Here is a 19511-nt window from a genome sequence, read left to right as displayed (position 1 = left end):
TGAGAACTGAACCACTTGAGACTTACTGTTGCCAATTCCTACCTAAACTAAACAAATTCTCCCTAAAGTGCAACTTGCCGGTATTTAAAGACTATTTGCTTAACAGTTTGTGGAACAGCTACAAGCAACAACAGGGGTTTTATTTGCACCATGAGACACAAACCCTGAATTCAGCATCCTTCGGTATTTCACAGTTTCTTCCTGAGTATGCAAAAGCATTGGACAAATCTAGATAAATAAATGGGGACATTTGGCTTTGGTTAAAATACTTTACCCTTACACAATGCATTTGTGTTTTCAAATTGTTGCTCTGCAAGGACACAGTCTGCGGTGTGAAGAGTCAGAGCCGGCACAACTGAACAGCAGAGGTTCCTGTTGAAGGCCACAACGGCGACCCCAAGGACTGTAGGAAGGAAACATGTGGTTGACTTCCTGCACCGTGCTGGAGCAAGCCAGTCCAAGTCTGCAAAATGGTAAATAATGCTAAGTTTAGTTGCTGACATGTATTTGTTGTAAATGTTTGCTTGATTTCTCACCTGGTAAAAGCGGCAGGTGTGTTGAGGTGGTAAAAGAGGGCGGGCTCACACAGGAGGGAGGAGCGACGACACACACTTATGCAAGACTGACCCAGAGGACCCAGGTGCATCCTCAGAGCACTTTCTGGAGGCCAAGTAGGGACAGATTTACTGCAGAAGTTCTTGATTGATTTATAGCAAAGAGAGAGAGAGTTGATAATGGTTAGAGTTTGAACCATCTAATGGTTTCATTTATATCTATATCTGCAGTGGATGTCAGTCAACAGCATTGATATCAATCAGACTAATGTAAAGTTTTGCATTCATTTGAAATAAAAAAAAACAGGTCTATATATGACTGATTTGGTGGGGGAGCACCCAATAATATTATGCCAGTTCTTCTGTACCTGGTGAGTGATGTAACCATGAACCCGCTCCAACATTCCCACACAAGTGAACTCCTGAGGAGTGAAAGGCTTCACCTGCAAAAACACACACCAGCACCTATATTCAGTGCTACTGTAAGTGGAATCTGGGGAACATAAGGCGTGTGTCCGCATAAATAATAATAATTTTGTTACCTCAGTGCTTAAAATAGCTTTAACTGCCTCCTGTATGTCAGTCTTGTTGGTCACATTCACAGTCCACACATAGGGTTTACCAATGAACTCCTCGGCATAAGGGTGCTGGGAGGAGATCTAGGACACAAAATCATGAACTGCTTTTTTTTTTAAATTTATATTCCACACTACAAACAGTACTTTATTTTTTGCTTACCTGTCTAGTGGTGGGCTTGCCTTTGTAGAAGTCATTGTTTTCTGATGAATGTGGGGGGTCAAATTTAGGCTGAAGGAAGACACAACCCAGAGCTATGGCCTCAATTGGAGCAGGACCCTCATAGGGAAACCCAAGACCTACAAAAACCTGCAGGAGGATGAGGATGTATCTTGGGCAGTTATAATCATCCATATAAGGGAAAAAAATACATAATCTCTATATTGGATAGATACAGTTGGTGCTTTTGAATAATTCTCTGTCTTCTGAGTGTTTAATCTGAAAAATAATCTGACCTTGGCTCTGCGTAGAAGTCCTAGGAAGTGTTCCTGAGTCAGCAGTCCGTGGTTTTTGATAAAACTGGGCAGAGTGGAGGGATGAGGCTGGTAGACTGTGGCGTGTGTCTCCAGTTCCTCACTGATAACCTTCACATATCCGGATTTACCCTGACGTATACATGCATATACACATAATATTAAATGTATGGATCCTTGTGTACAAAAACATGATGAAAACAACATACAGAGTCTTTATACCTGCCACATGTAGTCCTGTTTTCCATACACAACTGCTATCTTGTCTTTCTTGTATCCCTCTGGCTTAAACTCATCTTCCCTCAGCTCCTTCTTCACCGCCTCTTCACTCACAAAGCCCAAGAAAGAATTATCAGGAGTATGAGCTGGAGACAGGGCAGACGAGTTAGATGATAACACAAAGGCACAATCACAGTTTTGCATATTTTCACCAAAAACCAGCAAAAAAAAAACAACTTTTGGCCACTGTTAGTGAGAATCCATTGCAAGACAGCAGGTGAGTAACAGTTTATATTAAAATTCTGCAAGAGAGCAAAAACATACTGTGCAGCATAAATCATCTGCTGAAGGAAATGAGAACTCTACATATATGAGAGGGCTGGGTGTTTGGATAGGCAGCTGCCACCCTGCTGCCCTCTGACACACCGGGGAAGGTGTGAGAGATGAGTATTTACTTTTCTAGGAATGTGCCAGCAAAGGTGTGTGTTCAAGCATCGATTTGTAACATTTGCATGTGTGTGTGTGTATGTCTCTCCTGTCTCAGGGTTTTGCCAAAATCTCCAGCACAGAGTTTCCTGCTGGCTCCTGTTCAGCGCCGCTTGTCTCCGACGCCTGTCTAAATTCAGTGCTTCACACACACCTATCAGATTAGCAGAGATATGCAATGAAACACTGATATGATCATGCATCATTGGCTGTAAATGGAAGAAATATGCTTGGAGTTTTGGTGCAATCCTTCAGTCCCTTTGTAAAACAGAAGCACAAACATTGTATTTTGTCAAGCTTCTTATGTTTCTCTTTTCGTCTTGTGTCTCTGTGTGGTTTTGTTTTCTTTGTCGCATTCTGTCCTTCTCACATCCTCAACCAACAGTCATCTCTCTCTCTCTCTCTCTCTCTCTCTCTCTCTCTTTCCCTCCCTCGGCAGGACAAATAAACAGTGTTCTAAGCTGAGGGATGAAGAGTGGCTCTCGGCCCAGTGCTTCCAGCTTGTCTCCATCTCCCGGCAGGGTGGGAAAGATGACAGGGTGAGGTGTTGGAATGAAAGCTCTGTCTGGGCACCAAGCTCATTTAACCTCAGCTATTAATCCCCACACTGTGAGGACACTTATAGGGGTGTATGTGAAGGATATATGGAGTGGATTTTTGAATCAATGAGCTGTCTGATATAAACACAAATACAAACAGATATATACACACACAGACAGACTTACGGAACATGGTCATGTACTGCAGAGGTTGAAGACTCCAGCTCCCCCATAGTGTGTTAAATCCATGGCTGCGTGCGTAACTTGGAAAGTTAAAGGCTGGTTCAGTGCCAAATGAGTCCAAGATTCTGAAGCGGCACCTAGATCATCAAAAATGATTTTACTTTTATTTATCTACTAATTTACAACAAGTTCACATATTCAGGAAAGTGTGGTCTTACTGGTAATGCTGGAAAGCCAGTCCCATAGCTCCCTGGAGGTGGGCAAGGCCATGGTAGTCAGTATAGATGAGGTCAAAGGTGAGGGGCCTCTGGATTGGACAGCTGCCCCGGCCTGGAGCAGCACCTATCAGACTGGACCAGTCAAAACAAACACATTCTAGATTTTAAGGGGAAAGAAAAACATCATTATCGGTGCAGTGTAAAGTGAAAAGATAGTAAATAGCTTTATGAACCTGTGGAGTTGGTGCTTTGAGGTACTGAAGGTCAAGTCGTGTCCCAGGATTGTCAAACAGACACTGAGGTCAGCCCACTGGACAAGCTCTCCCAGAGGACCCCCTCTCTCTACCATGGCTTCAAAATGCTGGCCAACATTCCCAGCCAGGGCGCCAGGATAAAGCAGCACCTAACGAAAAGTTGTAACAACCACAATAATGTACTGTGTGCTCACTGTTATTGTTCAAAAACTATGATACAAACATACCCTCATTTGTGTTGAGACTGTCTTGTTGCTACTCTGCCTCATTTTGAGACCAGCCTGGATCCACCGCTCAGACATTCTTTCCACTCTAGTCCGGATAAACTTCACTGCTGGACTGCTGGTGTTGCTGATTGCCTCATATAGTGAGCTCAGAGATGTACGTATCCCAGTCTGTGTCTTATCATAATGTGAGCACAGTGTGAAGCCGGTACAAAAAAAAAATATAAATATTGAACAGTTATACCTTTTTTGAATCAGAATGAGGTTTCTGATGCCAAGGCAGTGCAGAGTGGTTCCTTCCAAAACGAGGAGGACAAAAGTCCTCTATTTGGCTGAGGTAAGTCAGTATGGAGCAAGTGGTGCCATCAACTCCATAAAACTCATAACAAGGGTCTGATTGCCAATGAGCCTGCAGGAACTGCCACAGAGACAGGTGTCAAAGTAAAACAAGGAGCACATGTCGGTTATGTAAACTAATTCATCATGCAGATTGGCTCTACAATATAAAACACATGCTTTTGTGTAGTTCCCGTTAATTCAAAATGGTTTTTCCAAATTTCTCATGCTTACTCATATACTTGGAACCAAATATTAAAGTTTATGCTGCCACATACATTTTCACTTTCTCACCTCCACTTTCTCCACACACACTGGATATGAGGGATCTGTTGGCACCTCACACCTCTCATTGGGCCCTATGGTTAAGAAATTAGCCATCACACATAGCCATTTTGAATGCATCATTATTCAATAACAAAAAGTACATTGTGAGTTACCTGGGTGTAGGTAATGAAGAACAGCAGACAATAACTTTGATATACAGCCTCTCAAATGAAATGTGCACAATGAATAGCAGCCACCAGCACCATGTATAGTGCCTGTTAGAGGCTTTAGAGTGAAGGCAGTGTGTTCTCAGAGGCCCTTTCCCGTAAGCCCCCCACCATCTCCAGCCAATGTCAATCAACTGGAATGAACACACACATGCACACACACACCTGACCCACCTGCCGGCTACCAAACATTCCCATTTACAATGCTAGCCCTTGCCAGAATACACAGTCCTTAACTGTGTAAAACAACCTAGTAAAAAGGGAAAGAGAAGGGGAAAAAAAAGATAAGAAAAGCCATAAGCATAACTGAGGTGTGAAGGCCTAAAAACAGTGATACGCTAGAGGAGCACAGAAAAAGTCTGCAAAAACAAGAGTATGAGTAGACAAGCTGGTGAAAGGACTCATGGGTAATTCAGTCCCATTTTATGGGTGTGAGGTAATGTGAGAGGAAGAGGGTAAGGGGGCGAACAGGCTGGTGATGGGGAAGAGTGTGTTTGTATGCATGCGGGTGGCATGTGTGCACATTTATGTGTAAGTATGGTGGTGTCTGTGTGGACCAGACTTTATAAATTCCTTTTTTTCAAACATTACACCCTCACACACACAACAAAAACACCACGTGCCAACCAGTGTGCGTAACCGGATTCTCACCTGACACCTCACAGGAGGGTCATAACGTAGAAGTAAACTTTTTTTTTCTTCTCCACACTAGGAATGATTGGTGCTGGCTCTGTGGGACTTGTTAAACTTCTATTCAAGGACTTCATCCCCCATAACCATCTGCACCCGCTGCCCTTTAACCCCCAAAGTCACACCCTCTATTATCACAGCTTGTTAATTTCACTGTGTGGTTAACCTTTACTAAGGCTATGAGCCATACATTTGGCTCGGAGTATCATGCTACCACTGCAGGCAACCACAGAGAGGTTTGCAAGCAGCCATTTACTGAAGCTGGCACTGTATTTATTGTCATGTGATGTAATGTCTGCATTTCACCTGATCTATGGTCATCATGTGATGCTGGTGTATGAGCTTGATGGTCTAGGTGGTGATGCTGACTCAGCTGATCAAGCCTCTGGGACACTCTCTTCAGCTCCCTCTCTACCAGGTGGATCCAGCCCTGCTGATCTTGTCTGAAGCTGGAAAAAAAAAACACATAACAATGAAAGTCAAAATACTAAGATCCATGTATGATAAAACTATAGCCAGTGAATTACCTCTGCAGCAGCACACTGAGATCACTTCTGGTTATCTGGGTGACATCTTTCTCTTTGCTCAGTCTCTGTACCTGCATGTTTAAAGCCTCCAAACGCAGTGCAAGCCTTCGTAAACCAAGACCACGCTGACCTGTAATACAAAGAACAGTATAAAAGTTGTTTTTAAAACCATATCCTGTTACTTCAGCACAAAAATACTTGGTAAAATTAAACTGTTTTCCCCAACACAAGCATTGCTGGGTGGCTCTTTGTACACAACATGTGGTGGGTCCTTCAATGCACAAAGCAGTTGTAGCTGAGATGCACCAGTGGGTTATTCTGTCTGCCAAAAACAATTTTCCTGAGAATCTGAGACAAAAAGGATCAGGATGTTTAGATAAAATATTATCCTCTGTGATTACATTTTGAAATGATTCACAGTAGCCACATTGACCAGGCATTTATAAAAGCTAAAGTTAAACCCGTTTATGATTGTTAATCCTCACAAAATTGCACAAAGGGAATGTACATAATGGATAAGCCAGCCTGCATCTGAACTTTCTAAAGCACCATAACATTTTCACATTTATTCTATTATTAAATCAAGACTTGACAAAAACAACAAAACGCCTTGTAGAGTCCAAATGGGACACTGCCCAAAAAAATATGGTAATTTATTCATGGAGTGAATAAAAATACTGCTGATTTTACAGAAAAACACACTCTAACAGAGACTGTTGACAACATTTGTCTCGTCTGTAGAAACCAGAAACAAAAGCCCTTTGCCCAAACAACCTTTCCAAATCCCCCCTTAAATACCTTCCTCAGTTTAACCAGACAAATGAGCTCCACCACAAACCCACAACTGTCAGGCACACGAAGGACCCACCGCGAACTGTGTACAAATCTCCAGACTCAAAATATGTTTCCTTTCATTTCTTCTGTTGCATAATTTTGCTTCTTCTTCTTTTTTTTTGTATTTTGGTTTGATACACTTTATTCGTAGTCATATGTTGGAATGTTTGGTAAGTGTAAGTATATAAGGTATATCAGGATTGGACAGCAAAGTGACTGAAGCACTTTGTCTGTTTTGACAGACAAGGATCAATTTCAAAATTGAGTGTTCTGTGTGTTACCTTGCTCTTCAGGTGATCTTCCAGAAGGTTCATCCCTGGGATTTTCAAGTGGCACCCAGAGGCTCTGCAGCAGCAAGGTGACCACAGACAGGCACAGGCAGAGCACAAGGCAACCACTAGAGGGTGCACCACACAGAGAAATCCTTTTACATGTTACAAGAAGGAACTTCAACACATTTACTTTTTGCCCTCTGTTTGAATATAGCTTCAAGCTGACTTACTCATCCATTTTAAACTTAGGAGATACGTGACTCCAATTATATGTTATTACTATTTTGATTGGCCCTGTGTTTAGCAAGGTATTACACCATTATTTAATGATCTGGGCAAACCATTTATATCCTCATAGATTTGATTTCAGTGGTGCAGTTTGACTTTGCATTTCATGGTCCAGATTTAGTCAATGCAATGGATTGAATTGTTCCATGACTTTGACATGCGGAGACCCCTGTGTGTGAAAACAAGCATCTGAAGCCTGATCTGCTCACATGGGCTCATTGCTTTAATTTTATTTGGGCAGAGGGAGCCATCACATCTCTCCTCTCACTTTCATCAGGACTGTAAACCCATCAACTCTGACACAAAGAAACACAGCCGGGTTCAAGTATTGGCATAAAGGCATTGTGCCTGTAAAAGCACAGATAAAAAATGTACATTTAATTGTATTAGTCTGCATTTCATCAGGTCATTCATGTGGTTATTGGCCTGATTCACTGTTGGTGACATCATATGTTGAAGAGAACCACTACCAAAGGAGAACACTGGATTGAGGTGTCTGAGGTACACTACAATCTCTCCCTGGCTCCTGATCTATAATAGTCTAATGAGCCTAAGTCTTACCTGCGAGGCCGTAGTGCAACACGCATGGCCCTCTTGTCACGAGGAGGAGGATGTCACTGTCACAACAACAACAATGAAAACACATGTAAATGCAGCACATTTAGCTAACCACGTGCACATGCTCTAATGTGTGGTAAAATGCTGAGAGTTTTTTTTCAATTTGCAAATGAATGATCACACTTAGTATTTATAAAGGCAATGCTATTGCTAGCATAAGCCTTTCAGCTGTTTGAACATGTTCATTTGATGGATACAAAATGCTAAACAAACACACCAGTCAACCTGTGTGAGACACATACAGAGATGTCTCAACAATCCCAACGGCCCACAAGACAAGCCTGAATAAAGACAACCACACACACACACACACACACACACACATCCTTACCTCCTTGGGTCTTCGTCCCACCCCACTGGCAACCATCCAGCCTGATTAGAAAAAACAAAACAAAAAGGAAAACAAAGTTGGGGCAGAGAAGTAACTTGCCTCTTTTTTTAATCTCTTTTCGCTCTCTTTCCCTCCTTCTCTGGCCCTGCCTTTTCTCTGTCTTACGGCCTATGGGTAGACATCCAGTGGTTGCCAAGGTAACCTGACTCCCCTCTAAAGAAAACAATACCCAGTGCGCCACTTAGGCCTTTCACAGATACAATGGAGCCCACGCTATTGGGTGACAGTTTCTTTCACTCACACTGGCTAAATTTAAGCCTATTGGTTGTGAATTTATACACAAGCCAGGAGCTCATTTAGACCGCTAAAATGGTGCTATGGTCTAGTGCTGAATTGAATAACATTAGACACAAAACAGGCTGAAAGTTCATGACAATATAAATAATAATGGTAGATCAAACTAAGTAGTGTACATTAACAAGTTTAAAGAGTTTAAATATGGGCTTATTGAACTGGGACCACTGATAATAATCAAAGAATTTAATTATTGTCTGAATATTTTTGTTAGAATGTTCCCATAGCATGTAGCCTATTTGACAAATTGTGTCACATATGGGGTTTAGACCAGCAAATATTCCTGGACGTCTAATTCAGGCATGATTTAAAGCATGTGAATGTTACAGTGTTATTGTGATCTATTTACAGTTTGCTTCCGTGATCATGAGAGCAAAGACACAGCAGCAATTACTACAGATTATAACCGCACAGCATGTCAAAAGTTTCCACACGAGTTAACCAATTAACAAGACAGATTGGGAACATTATGTCACAATGGAGTGACTTTTCATTCTCATTCAGCTGACACTGAGTGACGCTACAAATCACTGTACTTGGACACGATTAGCCTTAATGTCTGCTGAGTAAACCTGCTGAAGAATGAGAATATACAGCAACTGCAAATACATGCAGCAAATTGACTGAAATAGTGTCAGCAGCTATCGTTAGTGTGTTGTTCAGTGACAGCTATGTACATTCACGTTGCCTGTCTCTGTATAGGATTGCAGTAGAGGGGACACATGTTTGTGGATGTGTAGTAAGGTGGAGTGGGAGTTGAGTAAAGGACAGGGTGGTGTTGGAGTGACGTCACACGGTGTGTGGGAGCGGAAGGATTTGATGAGCATAAACCTCCATAAGCTAGGACCTAAAGGCTTACTGGCTTTACACCCATCTGTCTCTCTGTCTCTCTCTCTAACTCATTCACAGCACCAAACATCCATTATACTCATTCCTGTTTGCTTCTTTTTGTAATCATGCTGAGTACATGCACAAATGAATGAATACAACTTTCAAGTGCATATACACCACAAGTGTCTGTGTTTGAACCAGATGTCTCAGCTTAAGATCAGTTCCATGCTATTCTAAAGGACTTTCAGAGACACAAACACATCACATACGTTCCAGGATGTGCAGTAGAACAGGAAAAAACAGACTGTGACCTAACCTAAGCCACAATTTTGTAGTTTTTCTTTGCTACTGAAGAGCAAAGTACAAAACGAGGACATGAAAACCATCAAGAGGGACCAGATGGAACTAAACAACATTTTACCCTGCGTTGTTCTGTAAGGCAATGATGCTTCTACTATTGAATTATCCTTAATAACTGTCATGTGTTGGGTGGCTGTGTTTTGGCGGTTGCTTTGAGTCCCGGACAAAGGCAGGGTTTGTTGCCTTTGCGAGGGTACTTCCTATCCTGTCCCCATGCCATCACCCGTTTGAGAGAGAAAGTCTGCAAGTAAACAGGACAAATCAAATACTGAAGTCTGCCTGAAAACGTCTGCATGGATAGAGATGTGCAACATGTTAAATACAAACGTTAAAGGAAGGCTAATATTTAACCTCATTTCTGTGGTAGCACACATGACCATACTGGATAAGCTATAAAAACATGTGGCATTCATAAATACTTAACTCAGATTTGTGGAACAGCATATGTATTTATATGATATGAGTATTGATAATGTTCACAAACATTGTATGCTGCTGGTAATCTTTTTTTTAAGAATTTTAAAATTGTTGAAAATAAAAATAAAATCTTAGAGTCCCAGGAAATAATCAGAGCATACAGAGAAGTGACGGCAATATATTTATCCACCTGAGCCCCTCTGCAGCAGCAGCAGCAGCACGCTGACCCGGTATCCGAGGCACTGCGCATGCGCGAGTCAACTTAATATGAAAGCTGCCTCACGTCTCAAGACATCTCACCTCCAGGTAGGGAAACCGTTTATTTATTAGCTGTCAGCTGTAGATATTTTGAATACAAGTCGTCGGTCGTGTTCAGCAGATGTAGTCCGTAATCCTGTCGTTGGTTTTGTGTCAACGTCTATAAAAAAATCAAGCTGAAAGCTCCTCACATCAACAAACTCGTAAGACAGCCAGTGGAGCAAATAAATTTGTGGTAGGTAATGTCCATGCTAGCTGCTGCTGCTGCAGCACCGTTAGCCGACAGTGACACGATTGCGTCGATGTCTGTCATTATTTGTTTGCACGGTTTCTTCTTTGTGTTGCGTGCTGTCATGCATTTGGCTTTGTCTGTCCGGGTAAGGTTTCGTTAGCTGCTTACATGCATTGACAGGAACAGCTTGCAGCTAGCTAACGCTAGCAGTGCTAACTTGGCAAGTGTGAATGGAAAAGAGTGTATTAGATCGACTGCGGCGGCGGTAATGTTTTAAATACCCTGTGACCCACATGGCTTCCTTTTAACGTGTCGTTTCACCTCAGGTGTCTAGGTGACGTTAACACACAGCTAAACGTGTATATGGAGCTGTCCGTCCAATGTTTATTGACACAACTGCACCCTGTACTGTAATATTAACTTAGCAATATTGAAGCATTTGCAGATCCTCCAGGACAAAACCGACAACCTTGATTTGCTTGTAGTTAACCTAGTTTGTCTAGTTCAATATCCCAGGGCTTCTGTTTCCTGTTTACTACTTTAAATGCCACAACCATTAATAAGGAACATGCAGCAGAGGAAGCATGAAGATAGGTGTAATGTTAATGTACTGACACATACATTATTACTGTTAAATGCATAATAATGTTTGCATCTGTGTCTGATATCAATTGGCTCTCGATATTATTATGTGTCTAGTAATGTGGCCAAAGGAATAATCATATTTTTCTGTCATAACCACCTGAATCTAAGGTTGTAGGTCCAGGACAGGCCATAATGGTTAACCAGGAAACTTGAATATAATTCTTATGTACAGTACTAAGTGGTAGGGCTCTTTTTCTCCAGAATAATGTAAAAACCCTTTGGAGGCTTTGTTGTGTTTTGTTTAATCATACCTACACTCTCCAATTGTGCATGCAGTAATGCATTGGTATCCTCCATCCATGTGACTTTTTGGAAGCCAGTCTGGAGTTTAGATGATTTTATGATGTCATTTTTTTAGTATATTGGAAGTGATCTTTGAACACATCGCCATGTGACTGGTTGTAAAAAAGCAATGTACCATTACCCACATAATATGAACAGTGTGTTTCAATGCATTCCATGCATCTTGTTGGTTACTACATGATTGTCAATTTCATAAACTTTTACACTTTTACTGCATACAATATAAAACAGATTTTTATATCATTCATCACTGGAAATTCCTGTAGCTGACTGATCTGTAGAAGGCACATGAATGCACTTTAGCTGTCAGAATGAACTTTTGCCGTATTCCATTTAAGCAATGGATTTACTTGATTTGTTTTCACTTAATCACAGATGCAGTATACAGGGTAAAATGTGGATGCAGGCATTTTTCCCCATTTGAACTAGAGCATCTGATTAGCGAAATTGGCTAAATTTGTTTTACAGTTGTCTAATGTACACCTTAAATAACCTCTCAGTGTGACAGACACTGGTCTGTGTACTAGTCTGAACTAATTTTTACACTTACAGCATAGGTGGAAGAGAATTATACTGTGAACAGTTCAGCAAGGACTTGTCTAACAGTTATAGCAGGGGATGGATGTTTGCTGCAGGCAGTGACAGATGATGCAGTTGTTGGTTTATAACAATGCATGTTAATTTCGTGTTTTTCTTTTTTGTGTGTGTTTTTTCAGTGACCATCATGGGCAGTTAATAAAAATACAGTAGCAACAATACCTTCGAGTGCACCCCCCCTTTTTCTACTTGGGTGATCTAGTAAGTTTTTAGCATCATGGCTGAAGAAGACTATGGCATCTTTGTGGACTGGAACCAGATGGGAGATCTCGCCAACAGTAGTGGGCCTACCAAAGTGGACTGTAAAGACCTGAAAGAGTTCAAACAGATGGCTCGACAGGGTTACTGGGCTAAGAATCACAAACTACGGGCACAAGTCTACCAGCAGCTCATCAAAGCCGTCCCCTGTCGTACAGTTACCCCCGATGCAGAAGTATATCGTGACATCATGGGAAATTCTGCCACAAAGAAGTCTTCCTCTCAGATCCCTCTGCCAGAGTTTGTGGATGGAAATCCAGTGCCCCCATACTGCCTGAAGGTGGAGGCAGTCGCCTCAGCCCATCAGATTATCAATTGTTTGGCTGGACAGTTCCCAGATATCTCCCACTGCCCAGCACTTCCAGCTATCACTTCGTTGCTTCTGCACTTCAGCAAAGATGAAGCTCAATGTTTTGAGCATGTCAGCCGCATGCTGGCATGCAATGAACCAGGCAAACGACTGGTAGACCAGACTTTCTTGGCCTATGAGTCCAGCTGCATGACATTTGGTGACCTAGCCAACAAGTACTGCGCGCCTGCTCACAAACTTATCGTGGCCACAGCTCAGGATGTGCTGGAGGTGTATTCGGACTGGCAGCGCTGGGTGCTTGGTGACCTTCCCTTTAGCCATATTGTTAGGGTCCTAGATGTCTACCTGGTAGAGGGCTACAAGATTCTTTACCGTGTGGGCATAGCCTTGCTTAAGTTCTATCGCAAGCATAAAGCAGGGGGCCAGGGGGGACAGGGAAACCAACAACCACAAGATTCAAGTAAAATCAGGGCAGATATCCAGGCATTTGTAAAAGGCATTGCTTCCACTGTCACACCTGAGAAGTTGCTAGAGAAGGCCTTCTCCATCCGTCTGTTGAGCCGTAAGGAGATCACCCTGCTGCAGCTCACAAATGAGAAGTCCCTGCAGCAAAAAGGAATCACCGTCAAACAGAAGCGGTAAAGTCAATAGTAGATAGATCGTTAAAGGTTGATTTGTGCTTTTGAATGCTTTTGTTGATATTTTTGTTATTTTTTTAATCAAGGTCATGGTAATGTCCCATGTTTCTTTTTATGAATTCTTGGTTATTGTGGAGCATTAAAAACAGAATTTTCCCTCGGGGATAAATAAATAAAGTAATTCTGATTTTGTAACAATCCCACAACAAGCACAAACAACCAATTTAGATTAACTCGGGCTGGCTACGGATACATTGTATTGTCTATAATTAATTTCACTTTGTGTAACAAAAAAGATGATTAGAATGAGTGAGTGGCAGGACAGAGACCCTTTACAATTTTAGCATCCAATGGATTGCGGGCCTGTGTTTTGTCTTGTCTATGTCTTGTTCTTTTAGGCCTTATTGCCTGGCATGCTGTGGGAAATGGTTTAACTTTACATCCTTTTTCTCACCATATTTTCTTGTTGTTTTTTTCATTTTGGTTTGTGCCATGATTTTCCTCACACCATCTTCTCTCTCATCTGCCCTCCACTGCTGTGCTTCCAACACTGGTTGCTTTACAGTTCTCGGTGGGTTCTCCTCTCTGTACACTCTGTTCTTATTTTTACTCATACCCATACATTGTTACATGATATTCTTGAGAACAGCTACTTTGAGTTACATTCAAAGTATTTTAAAGGAGAGTATATCACCAGCTCTGTTGTCTCATCTTTGTTGTTTAAGCCTCTTATTCTGAACTTCCTCCACCTTTTCCTGTGTCAAATAGGCGGAACGTGCAGCTTGCCCTCAATCCTGACACCTTCTCCTCTGAGATTGTTAGTGCCAAGGAGATGAGAGACATCTGGTCATGGATCCCTGAGCGCTTCGCCCTGTGCCAACCACAACTGCTTTTTACCACCTCCACCCATGGTTGCAGCCTCAACAGGTACATTTTCCAGCTCATAGTTTACATTAGTCTGTTAAAATCGTGTTCAGAACATCTGACACGGAATTAATTCAAACCATAAAACAAATACTATTGCAATGTAAATTTAATTTGTGTCGAATTTTTTTCTTTATACATTTTCATCCAGATTCTACTCGCATTGTGAAGGCTATGAACCCACTCTGCTCCTCATCCGGACCACAGATGGTGATGTAAGAAACACACAACACATACAGTAAATAGCAATCTCCATAACATGGTATTTAAGCAGGATTTTGTTGGAAGATAATGCGGTCCAAGTTTCTCCTGAACGTTTCCAATAAGCAAATATAGTGTCAAATACACTGTTTAAAATAAAGGGAACACTTAAAGAACACAATGTAACTCCAGGTCAGTCACACTTCTGTGAAATCAGCCTGTCCAGTTAGGCCCCGTTCACACTGGGGAAAAAATGTGGCTTAAGCAGGATTTGGCCGCATCCAGATCAATCCAGATGTGTTTTTTTCCGAGTGTGAACACCTCCAATCCAGCTGAATCCAGTTTGATTTCAAGCCGGCTAGATCCACCCTCGAGAGGTGGATCTAGCAGGATTGGCTCAAATGTGGCTCAGGTGTGAACGCAAATGTGGCTAGCGAATCCAGCTTGCCACATTATTAGCCATATTACGAGGTGCCACCTAGTGGTTTGGAGAACAGCAAACACGCTGGATGAAGCCGGATTGAGTGCGGACACAACTGTGTGCTAGCCAGATTTGAAAATAGGTCTGAACGCATCCAGCTTAAAGGCTGTCTGGGCTCAATCCTACTCTAGCTGGAATGACTTTCTCCAGTGTGAATGGGGCCTTAGGAAGCAACACTGATTGTGAATCAGTTTCAGCTGCTGTTGTGCAAATGGAACAGACAACAGGTGGAAATGAGAGGCAGTTATCTAAGACAACCCCTATAAAGCCAGACTATTTCTCTGTTCTCATCTTTTCTGCCTGATGTTTTTTTCTCTGTCAAAGGTTATTTGCACAGGTGTCCTTTTCCATTTTCCCCTCAGGTTTGTGGAGCCTTCTTGTCCACTGACTGGGAGGAACGGAAGAGAGGAGGAAACAAACTGAGTTTCTTTGGCACAGGAGAGTGTTTTGTCTTCAGGGTGTGTTTATTTGTATCTTACTTTAAAGCAACAATTAAAATACCTTTCTTGGCCAGTTAGAATAATTCAAGTTGTATTATAGGATTATTTTAAATAGGAACACTTTATTTTGATCAGTACCACATTATAGCCACCAGAGGGTGCAGCCCACCCTAGTTTCACATGTTCTTGATTTCAGCGTCACTGGCTTCAGCTGGCGTGTCAGGCTCCTCTTTGGAACAGCCTGCCTACTAGGTCACAAATCACCAGACATCACCATGTTATCCTCTGCAACTACAACCAATCATGATATTCTTGTGCTGATAATACACCATTGATCTTTAATTTTAATAACACCAGAGCTAGAAATAGAAAAGAGGGCTGGGCCTCTCTATTAATTATTTACTGGGCCAAGCTGTGGGATGTCTGAGCCTAGACATCAGAAAACACCATACACTAATAGTTACTAAAACACACACACACATATCGGAAACTCCTGTAACCTGATCCAGTAGTATCTCACCAGGCCCTCATCTGACACCACGCCTGACATACATTAGAAGCTGTCAGCAGGGACTGATGTCAGTAGAGGAAAAGGGTAGACATAATAGAATGTAGTGTAGTCTGGAACATTTACATTTTAAAATAATTAGACTGAGGGCTTTATTATTATCTGTGTCTATAATGTTTTGTCTATACACCAAAAGATTTTAAGTATTCAAGTCACTAGGCTGAGGCATTTAATATGAAAATAGTCAAACAGTTTGTGTGCAATTGATGATGAAATCCTAACCGTACAGGTTACTCATTTGTTCCCCTTCTTAGCTGAAGCCAGAGATGGAACGCTACGAGTGGGTGGTAATCCGCCACCCTGAGTTAGCTTCCTCTATCAAGACCCAGGATCAGCAGGAAACGGTGTCCTCTGAGGGCCAAAATGCAGACAACAATAGCTTACAGCAGCCAGACAAACCTGCTGGAGATCTGTCACCATTTCTCTCTGCCCGCCACTTCAACCTCAACTCCAAGAATACTTCCATGTTCATGGCTGGAAACTTTGACTCCATCATTGTGGGTGAGTTGATCATTACAGTATGCTATTGTTGTGTATTTTGTGGTTTTCTTTTTTGGGTAGTAGTTCTATTTGCCTGATTGGTGAAATATAGACATGAATGAATTACTTCCTCAATTTTTGATAGAGGAACTATCTGACATCCAGTGACTGCTTTTTAACAATTATGTGAACTTAATGTTGATGCAATCTTTGTTCTTGGTAGCTTTCAACTTTACCTAATATCTGTGATTTTATGTCTGATCAGGGGGAGGTGATGGCAACGCTCTGTACATCGACTCTGAGCTGAACCACGGGCGCACCAGCAAGTGTGCCACCTTTGACAACCCGCCCCTGTGTGCAGAGAGCTTTCAGGTTTCACTTCTAGAAGTGTGGGGCTTTCAGGATGCCATGGCCTCATAATGCTGCACACATAGACACACACATTTGTACATTCATACTTCATACAGACATGACACTTATTATGCACATGCATTTTAGCACTTAAATGTAATAAAGCAGTAATCATGCCACATTTGTGAAGTCTTAAAATAGTTTTAGGTAGACAACAGATATGCAAATCAGCCCATATCCGTCCTGCAAGTATTTTTTTTTTATTTATTGATCATGCAGTTTATCGTTATTTCAACATTTATATGAAAATGTGATATTTTTTTGTTTGTTTTCTGTTTATTTTTGTATTTACAGATTTGTATTTTTCTGTGGTGATGGAAGTGTTCAGGATCAGCTGTGTTTGTGTTCCTGCTGAGCTAAAACATTTGAATTTCTGAATGTAAATTCCAGATTTTATGTTGTGTGGTTTATCTCAATCTGCCAAATTCAGTGTATTGCTAGCTCTGCAGTAATTAAATATACTTACCAGGACATGGAAACATTGAAGTTTACAACAAGCTGTCTTGAGGTCTTAATTCGGTGTTAAATGTTAACAGTGTAGTATAGACGTTGGTTAGCTTGAAGTTTTCAGTTATGACCTGCCACATCTTCCTTCTCTTTGCTCTACTGTACATTATTGGGAGATCTGGTTTATAAATTAATGCAGTACATGTTTGTGAATGTCAGCAGTGAGTTTGAGTGTTGCCATTTTTCACCAAATGTCTTTTTGAATTGGAAGAAAAACAGTGCAAACCTTTCAAAGGTTTGATTTACAAGTAATGGAGATAAATGCAGTGTGTTCATCCGTTTCTTCTTCTTCACATTCTCCTGTGATATCCGTCCTCTGCAGTATGAAGATAGTAACAAAAGAAGTCCAAAATGGTGCCCTGTGTGCAAAGTGTTGTGGGGTGGGGGTTAGACAACTTAATTGTGTCTGTACGTTGAAGTATGTGCTCCAGTGGCGTGTCAGTCAAATAAATTTAAATATATTCTACCTGTGGAAAATACAGCATTATGCATTAAATCGAGTGGCTCTGTCTTTGTTTCTTTGGTTGACTTCTTCTCTCACATCCCTGTTCCTGCAATGAGAGGGTTACATTTCTCCAGCCTGTCACACAAGTGTGCCAGATGCCTTTTAAGATCAGGTAACCGTGAATTTAACTCTCTAATCCCCGCCTACTTGTGTTCTACTCTATTCCTTTTAATAGAAAAACATGCATAGCATCCTAAACAAAACTCGACACAATGTGTGACTCAGACAGGCTTGTAGAAGCACGGTCTATATTTGTTTAGAAGTCTTGTGGATGTCTTTGTGGAAGCTGACAATGAATGGCATGACTGGAAAATATTTTGCAGAAATGAGTCAGATATATATTTATAAAAGCCTTAATAGTCAGTTGTGTTGCAGAATTCATTCAAAATTTCAGTCAAACATAACAAAGATATTGTACACTGTATTACACTATTGAAACTGATACTACTACTAATGTGACATTTTACTAAACATTTCAGTATCAACGCATTTTCTGTCAATAGCAGTATAAAAATGTATGGTGAATTAATTTTAAGTGGATGTGCCTCAGCATAATGCATGTAGAGTAACAGTAGTACCCTAAATGGAAATGTGGTGGAGTAATTCCTTCTTTACACTAAGTGGCATTGACTCTTGTCTTCCCAAGGCTGCACTTTTCATTCAGGATCCACACTCCGCTAATCGCACATGCACTTCTATATTTAGCTGCTCCTTTGGGTGTTGGTCTGGTGTGTCTCCTGAAAACTATGCTTTCCAGCCTCAAGGAGTAAGATGCTTAAGTATTTAACGCTACACTGAGATGGGTTTTTCCTTTACCACCCCCCCAGTCCACCCCCACCCCTCGGTAAACAAGAAGCTGAAGACAGGGGGAATTAAGGGAATTAGGCAGACACAGGAGGATTTCCTGAGAAATATTGTTTTGGTCCACAGACAGAATATTGTGATTACAAAAATATCCCAATCTCATAATAGTGGTTTCCTTTATTTAGACATCTATTCATCACCATAGGCATAGAATATCCCTATCCTTACAACCTATTATTGATTGATGCCACTCAATGATGAGAGGATTTACCCAAAACAAGCAGGAAACAAGCGATCACATTACTGCGAGCTGTTAAATGAACTGTGTGCCAGTGACTGCTGAGTATGTAACACTAGCAGGGACATCATAATCCAGTCTCAACAGAAACACTACATGTCTCTCTCTCTCTCTTGAATCAATCGTGTTCACCAGAGAGGGAGAAAATAGAAATAATTTCATTCTCCTTGACCTTTTTGCACATATACATCTTCTGCTGTCTAAGAATAGATGTATTAATCTTTCTTGGTAGTGGATGTTGTCCCAGAAAAGTGTTTGAAAGGAAGGATCTATAGGCCTGTGATGCTTCTAGAGAAATTGCATCACGAGTGATGTGGCTTTACAGAGGGGGAGGGGGTCTTGTAGTGCTGACTTGACGAGGCAATGCAGAGGGAGCAGGATGGAGGGATGGATAGAAGAAGAAAAAAAAAACAGGAGGAGGCTGCACACGCCGTCTCTGAGTCACCCACAGACATTCTTCATCTCTCCCGTAGGGTCCCAGCTCTCTGACCCCTCCTCCCTGTAGATCTCTGCACTTGCTAGGAGCTATACAGTGGATGGCATGGGGATTCACTGTTCCCTCCCTCCCCCCAT

At 41.6% G+C, this 19511-nt stretch overlaps 2 protein-coding genes across 4 annotated transcripts; one reads left to right on the top strand and one right to left on the bottom strand.

Annotated features, from left to right (window-relative positions):
• Positions 1–297: 297 nt before the first annotated feature.
• Positions 298–7754, bottom strand: LOC114451634 (alpha-1,6-mannosylglycoprotein 6-beta-N-acetylglucosaminyltransferase B-like). Its single transcript, XM_028430404.1, has 17 exons — positions 7729–7754; positions 6889–7004; positions 5774–5903; positions 5553–5695; positions 4357–4421; positions 3971–4144; positions 3730–3897; positions 3482–3651; positions 3249–3380; positions 3034–3167; positions 1826–1968; positions 1586–1735; positions 1293–1439; positions 1097–1213; positions 923–997; positions 537–697; positions 298–463 (listed from the first exon to the last, which is right to left on the bottom strand). Exons 1-17 carry the CDS (start codon positions 7752–7754, stop codon positions 298–300), a joined length of 2217 nt encoding a protein of 738 aa, XP_028286205.1.
• A 2580-nt stretch (positions 7755–10334) lies between these two features.
• tbc1d24 (TBC1 domain family, member 24) lies at positions 10335–17831 on the top strand. 3 transcript variants are annotated; one of them, XM_028432225.1, is made up of 8 exons: positions 10335–10384; positions 12233–13319; positions 13885–13890; positions 14088–14246; positions 14395–14458; positions 15288–15383; positions 16188–16434; positions 16679–17831. In XM_028432225.1, the coding sequence occupies exons 2-8, from the start codon at positions 12331–12333 to the stop codon at positions 16831–16833; spliced, it is 1716 nt and encodes a 571-aa protein (XP_028288026.1). In that variant the 5' UTR covers positions 10335–10384; positions 12233–12330; the 3' UTR covers positions 16834–17831. The 3 variants fall into 3 exon arrangements, with proteins under 3 accessions (XP_028288026.1, XP_028288028.1, XP_028288027.1); XM_028432226.1 differs by lacking the exon at positions 10335–10384 and adding an exon at positions 10408–10571; XM_028432227.1 differs by lacking the exon at positions 13885–13890.
• The last annotated feature ends 1680 nt before the right edge of the window (positions 17832–19511 follow it).

The sequence above is a fragment of the Parambassis ranga genome, chromosome 19 (assembly GCF_900634625.1).
Source record: "Parambassis ranga chromosome 19, fParRan2.1, whole genome shotgun sequence".
NCBI classification, from domain to species: Eukaryota; Metazoa; Chordata; class Actinopteri; family Ambassidae; genus Parambassis; species Parambassis ranga.
Note: the sequence above shows the minus strand (reverse complement) of the source record. Positions and strands in the feature narration are given on the sequence as shown.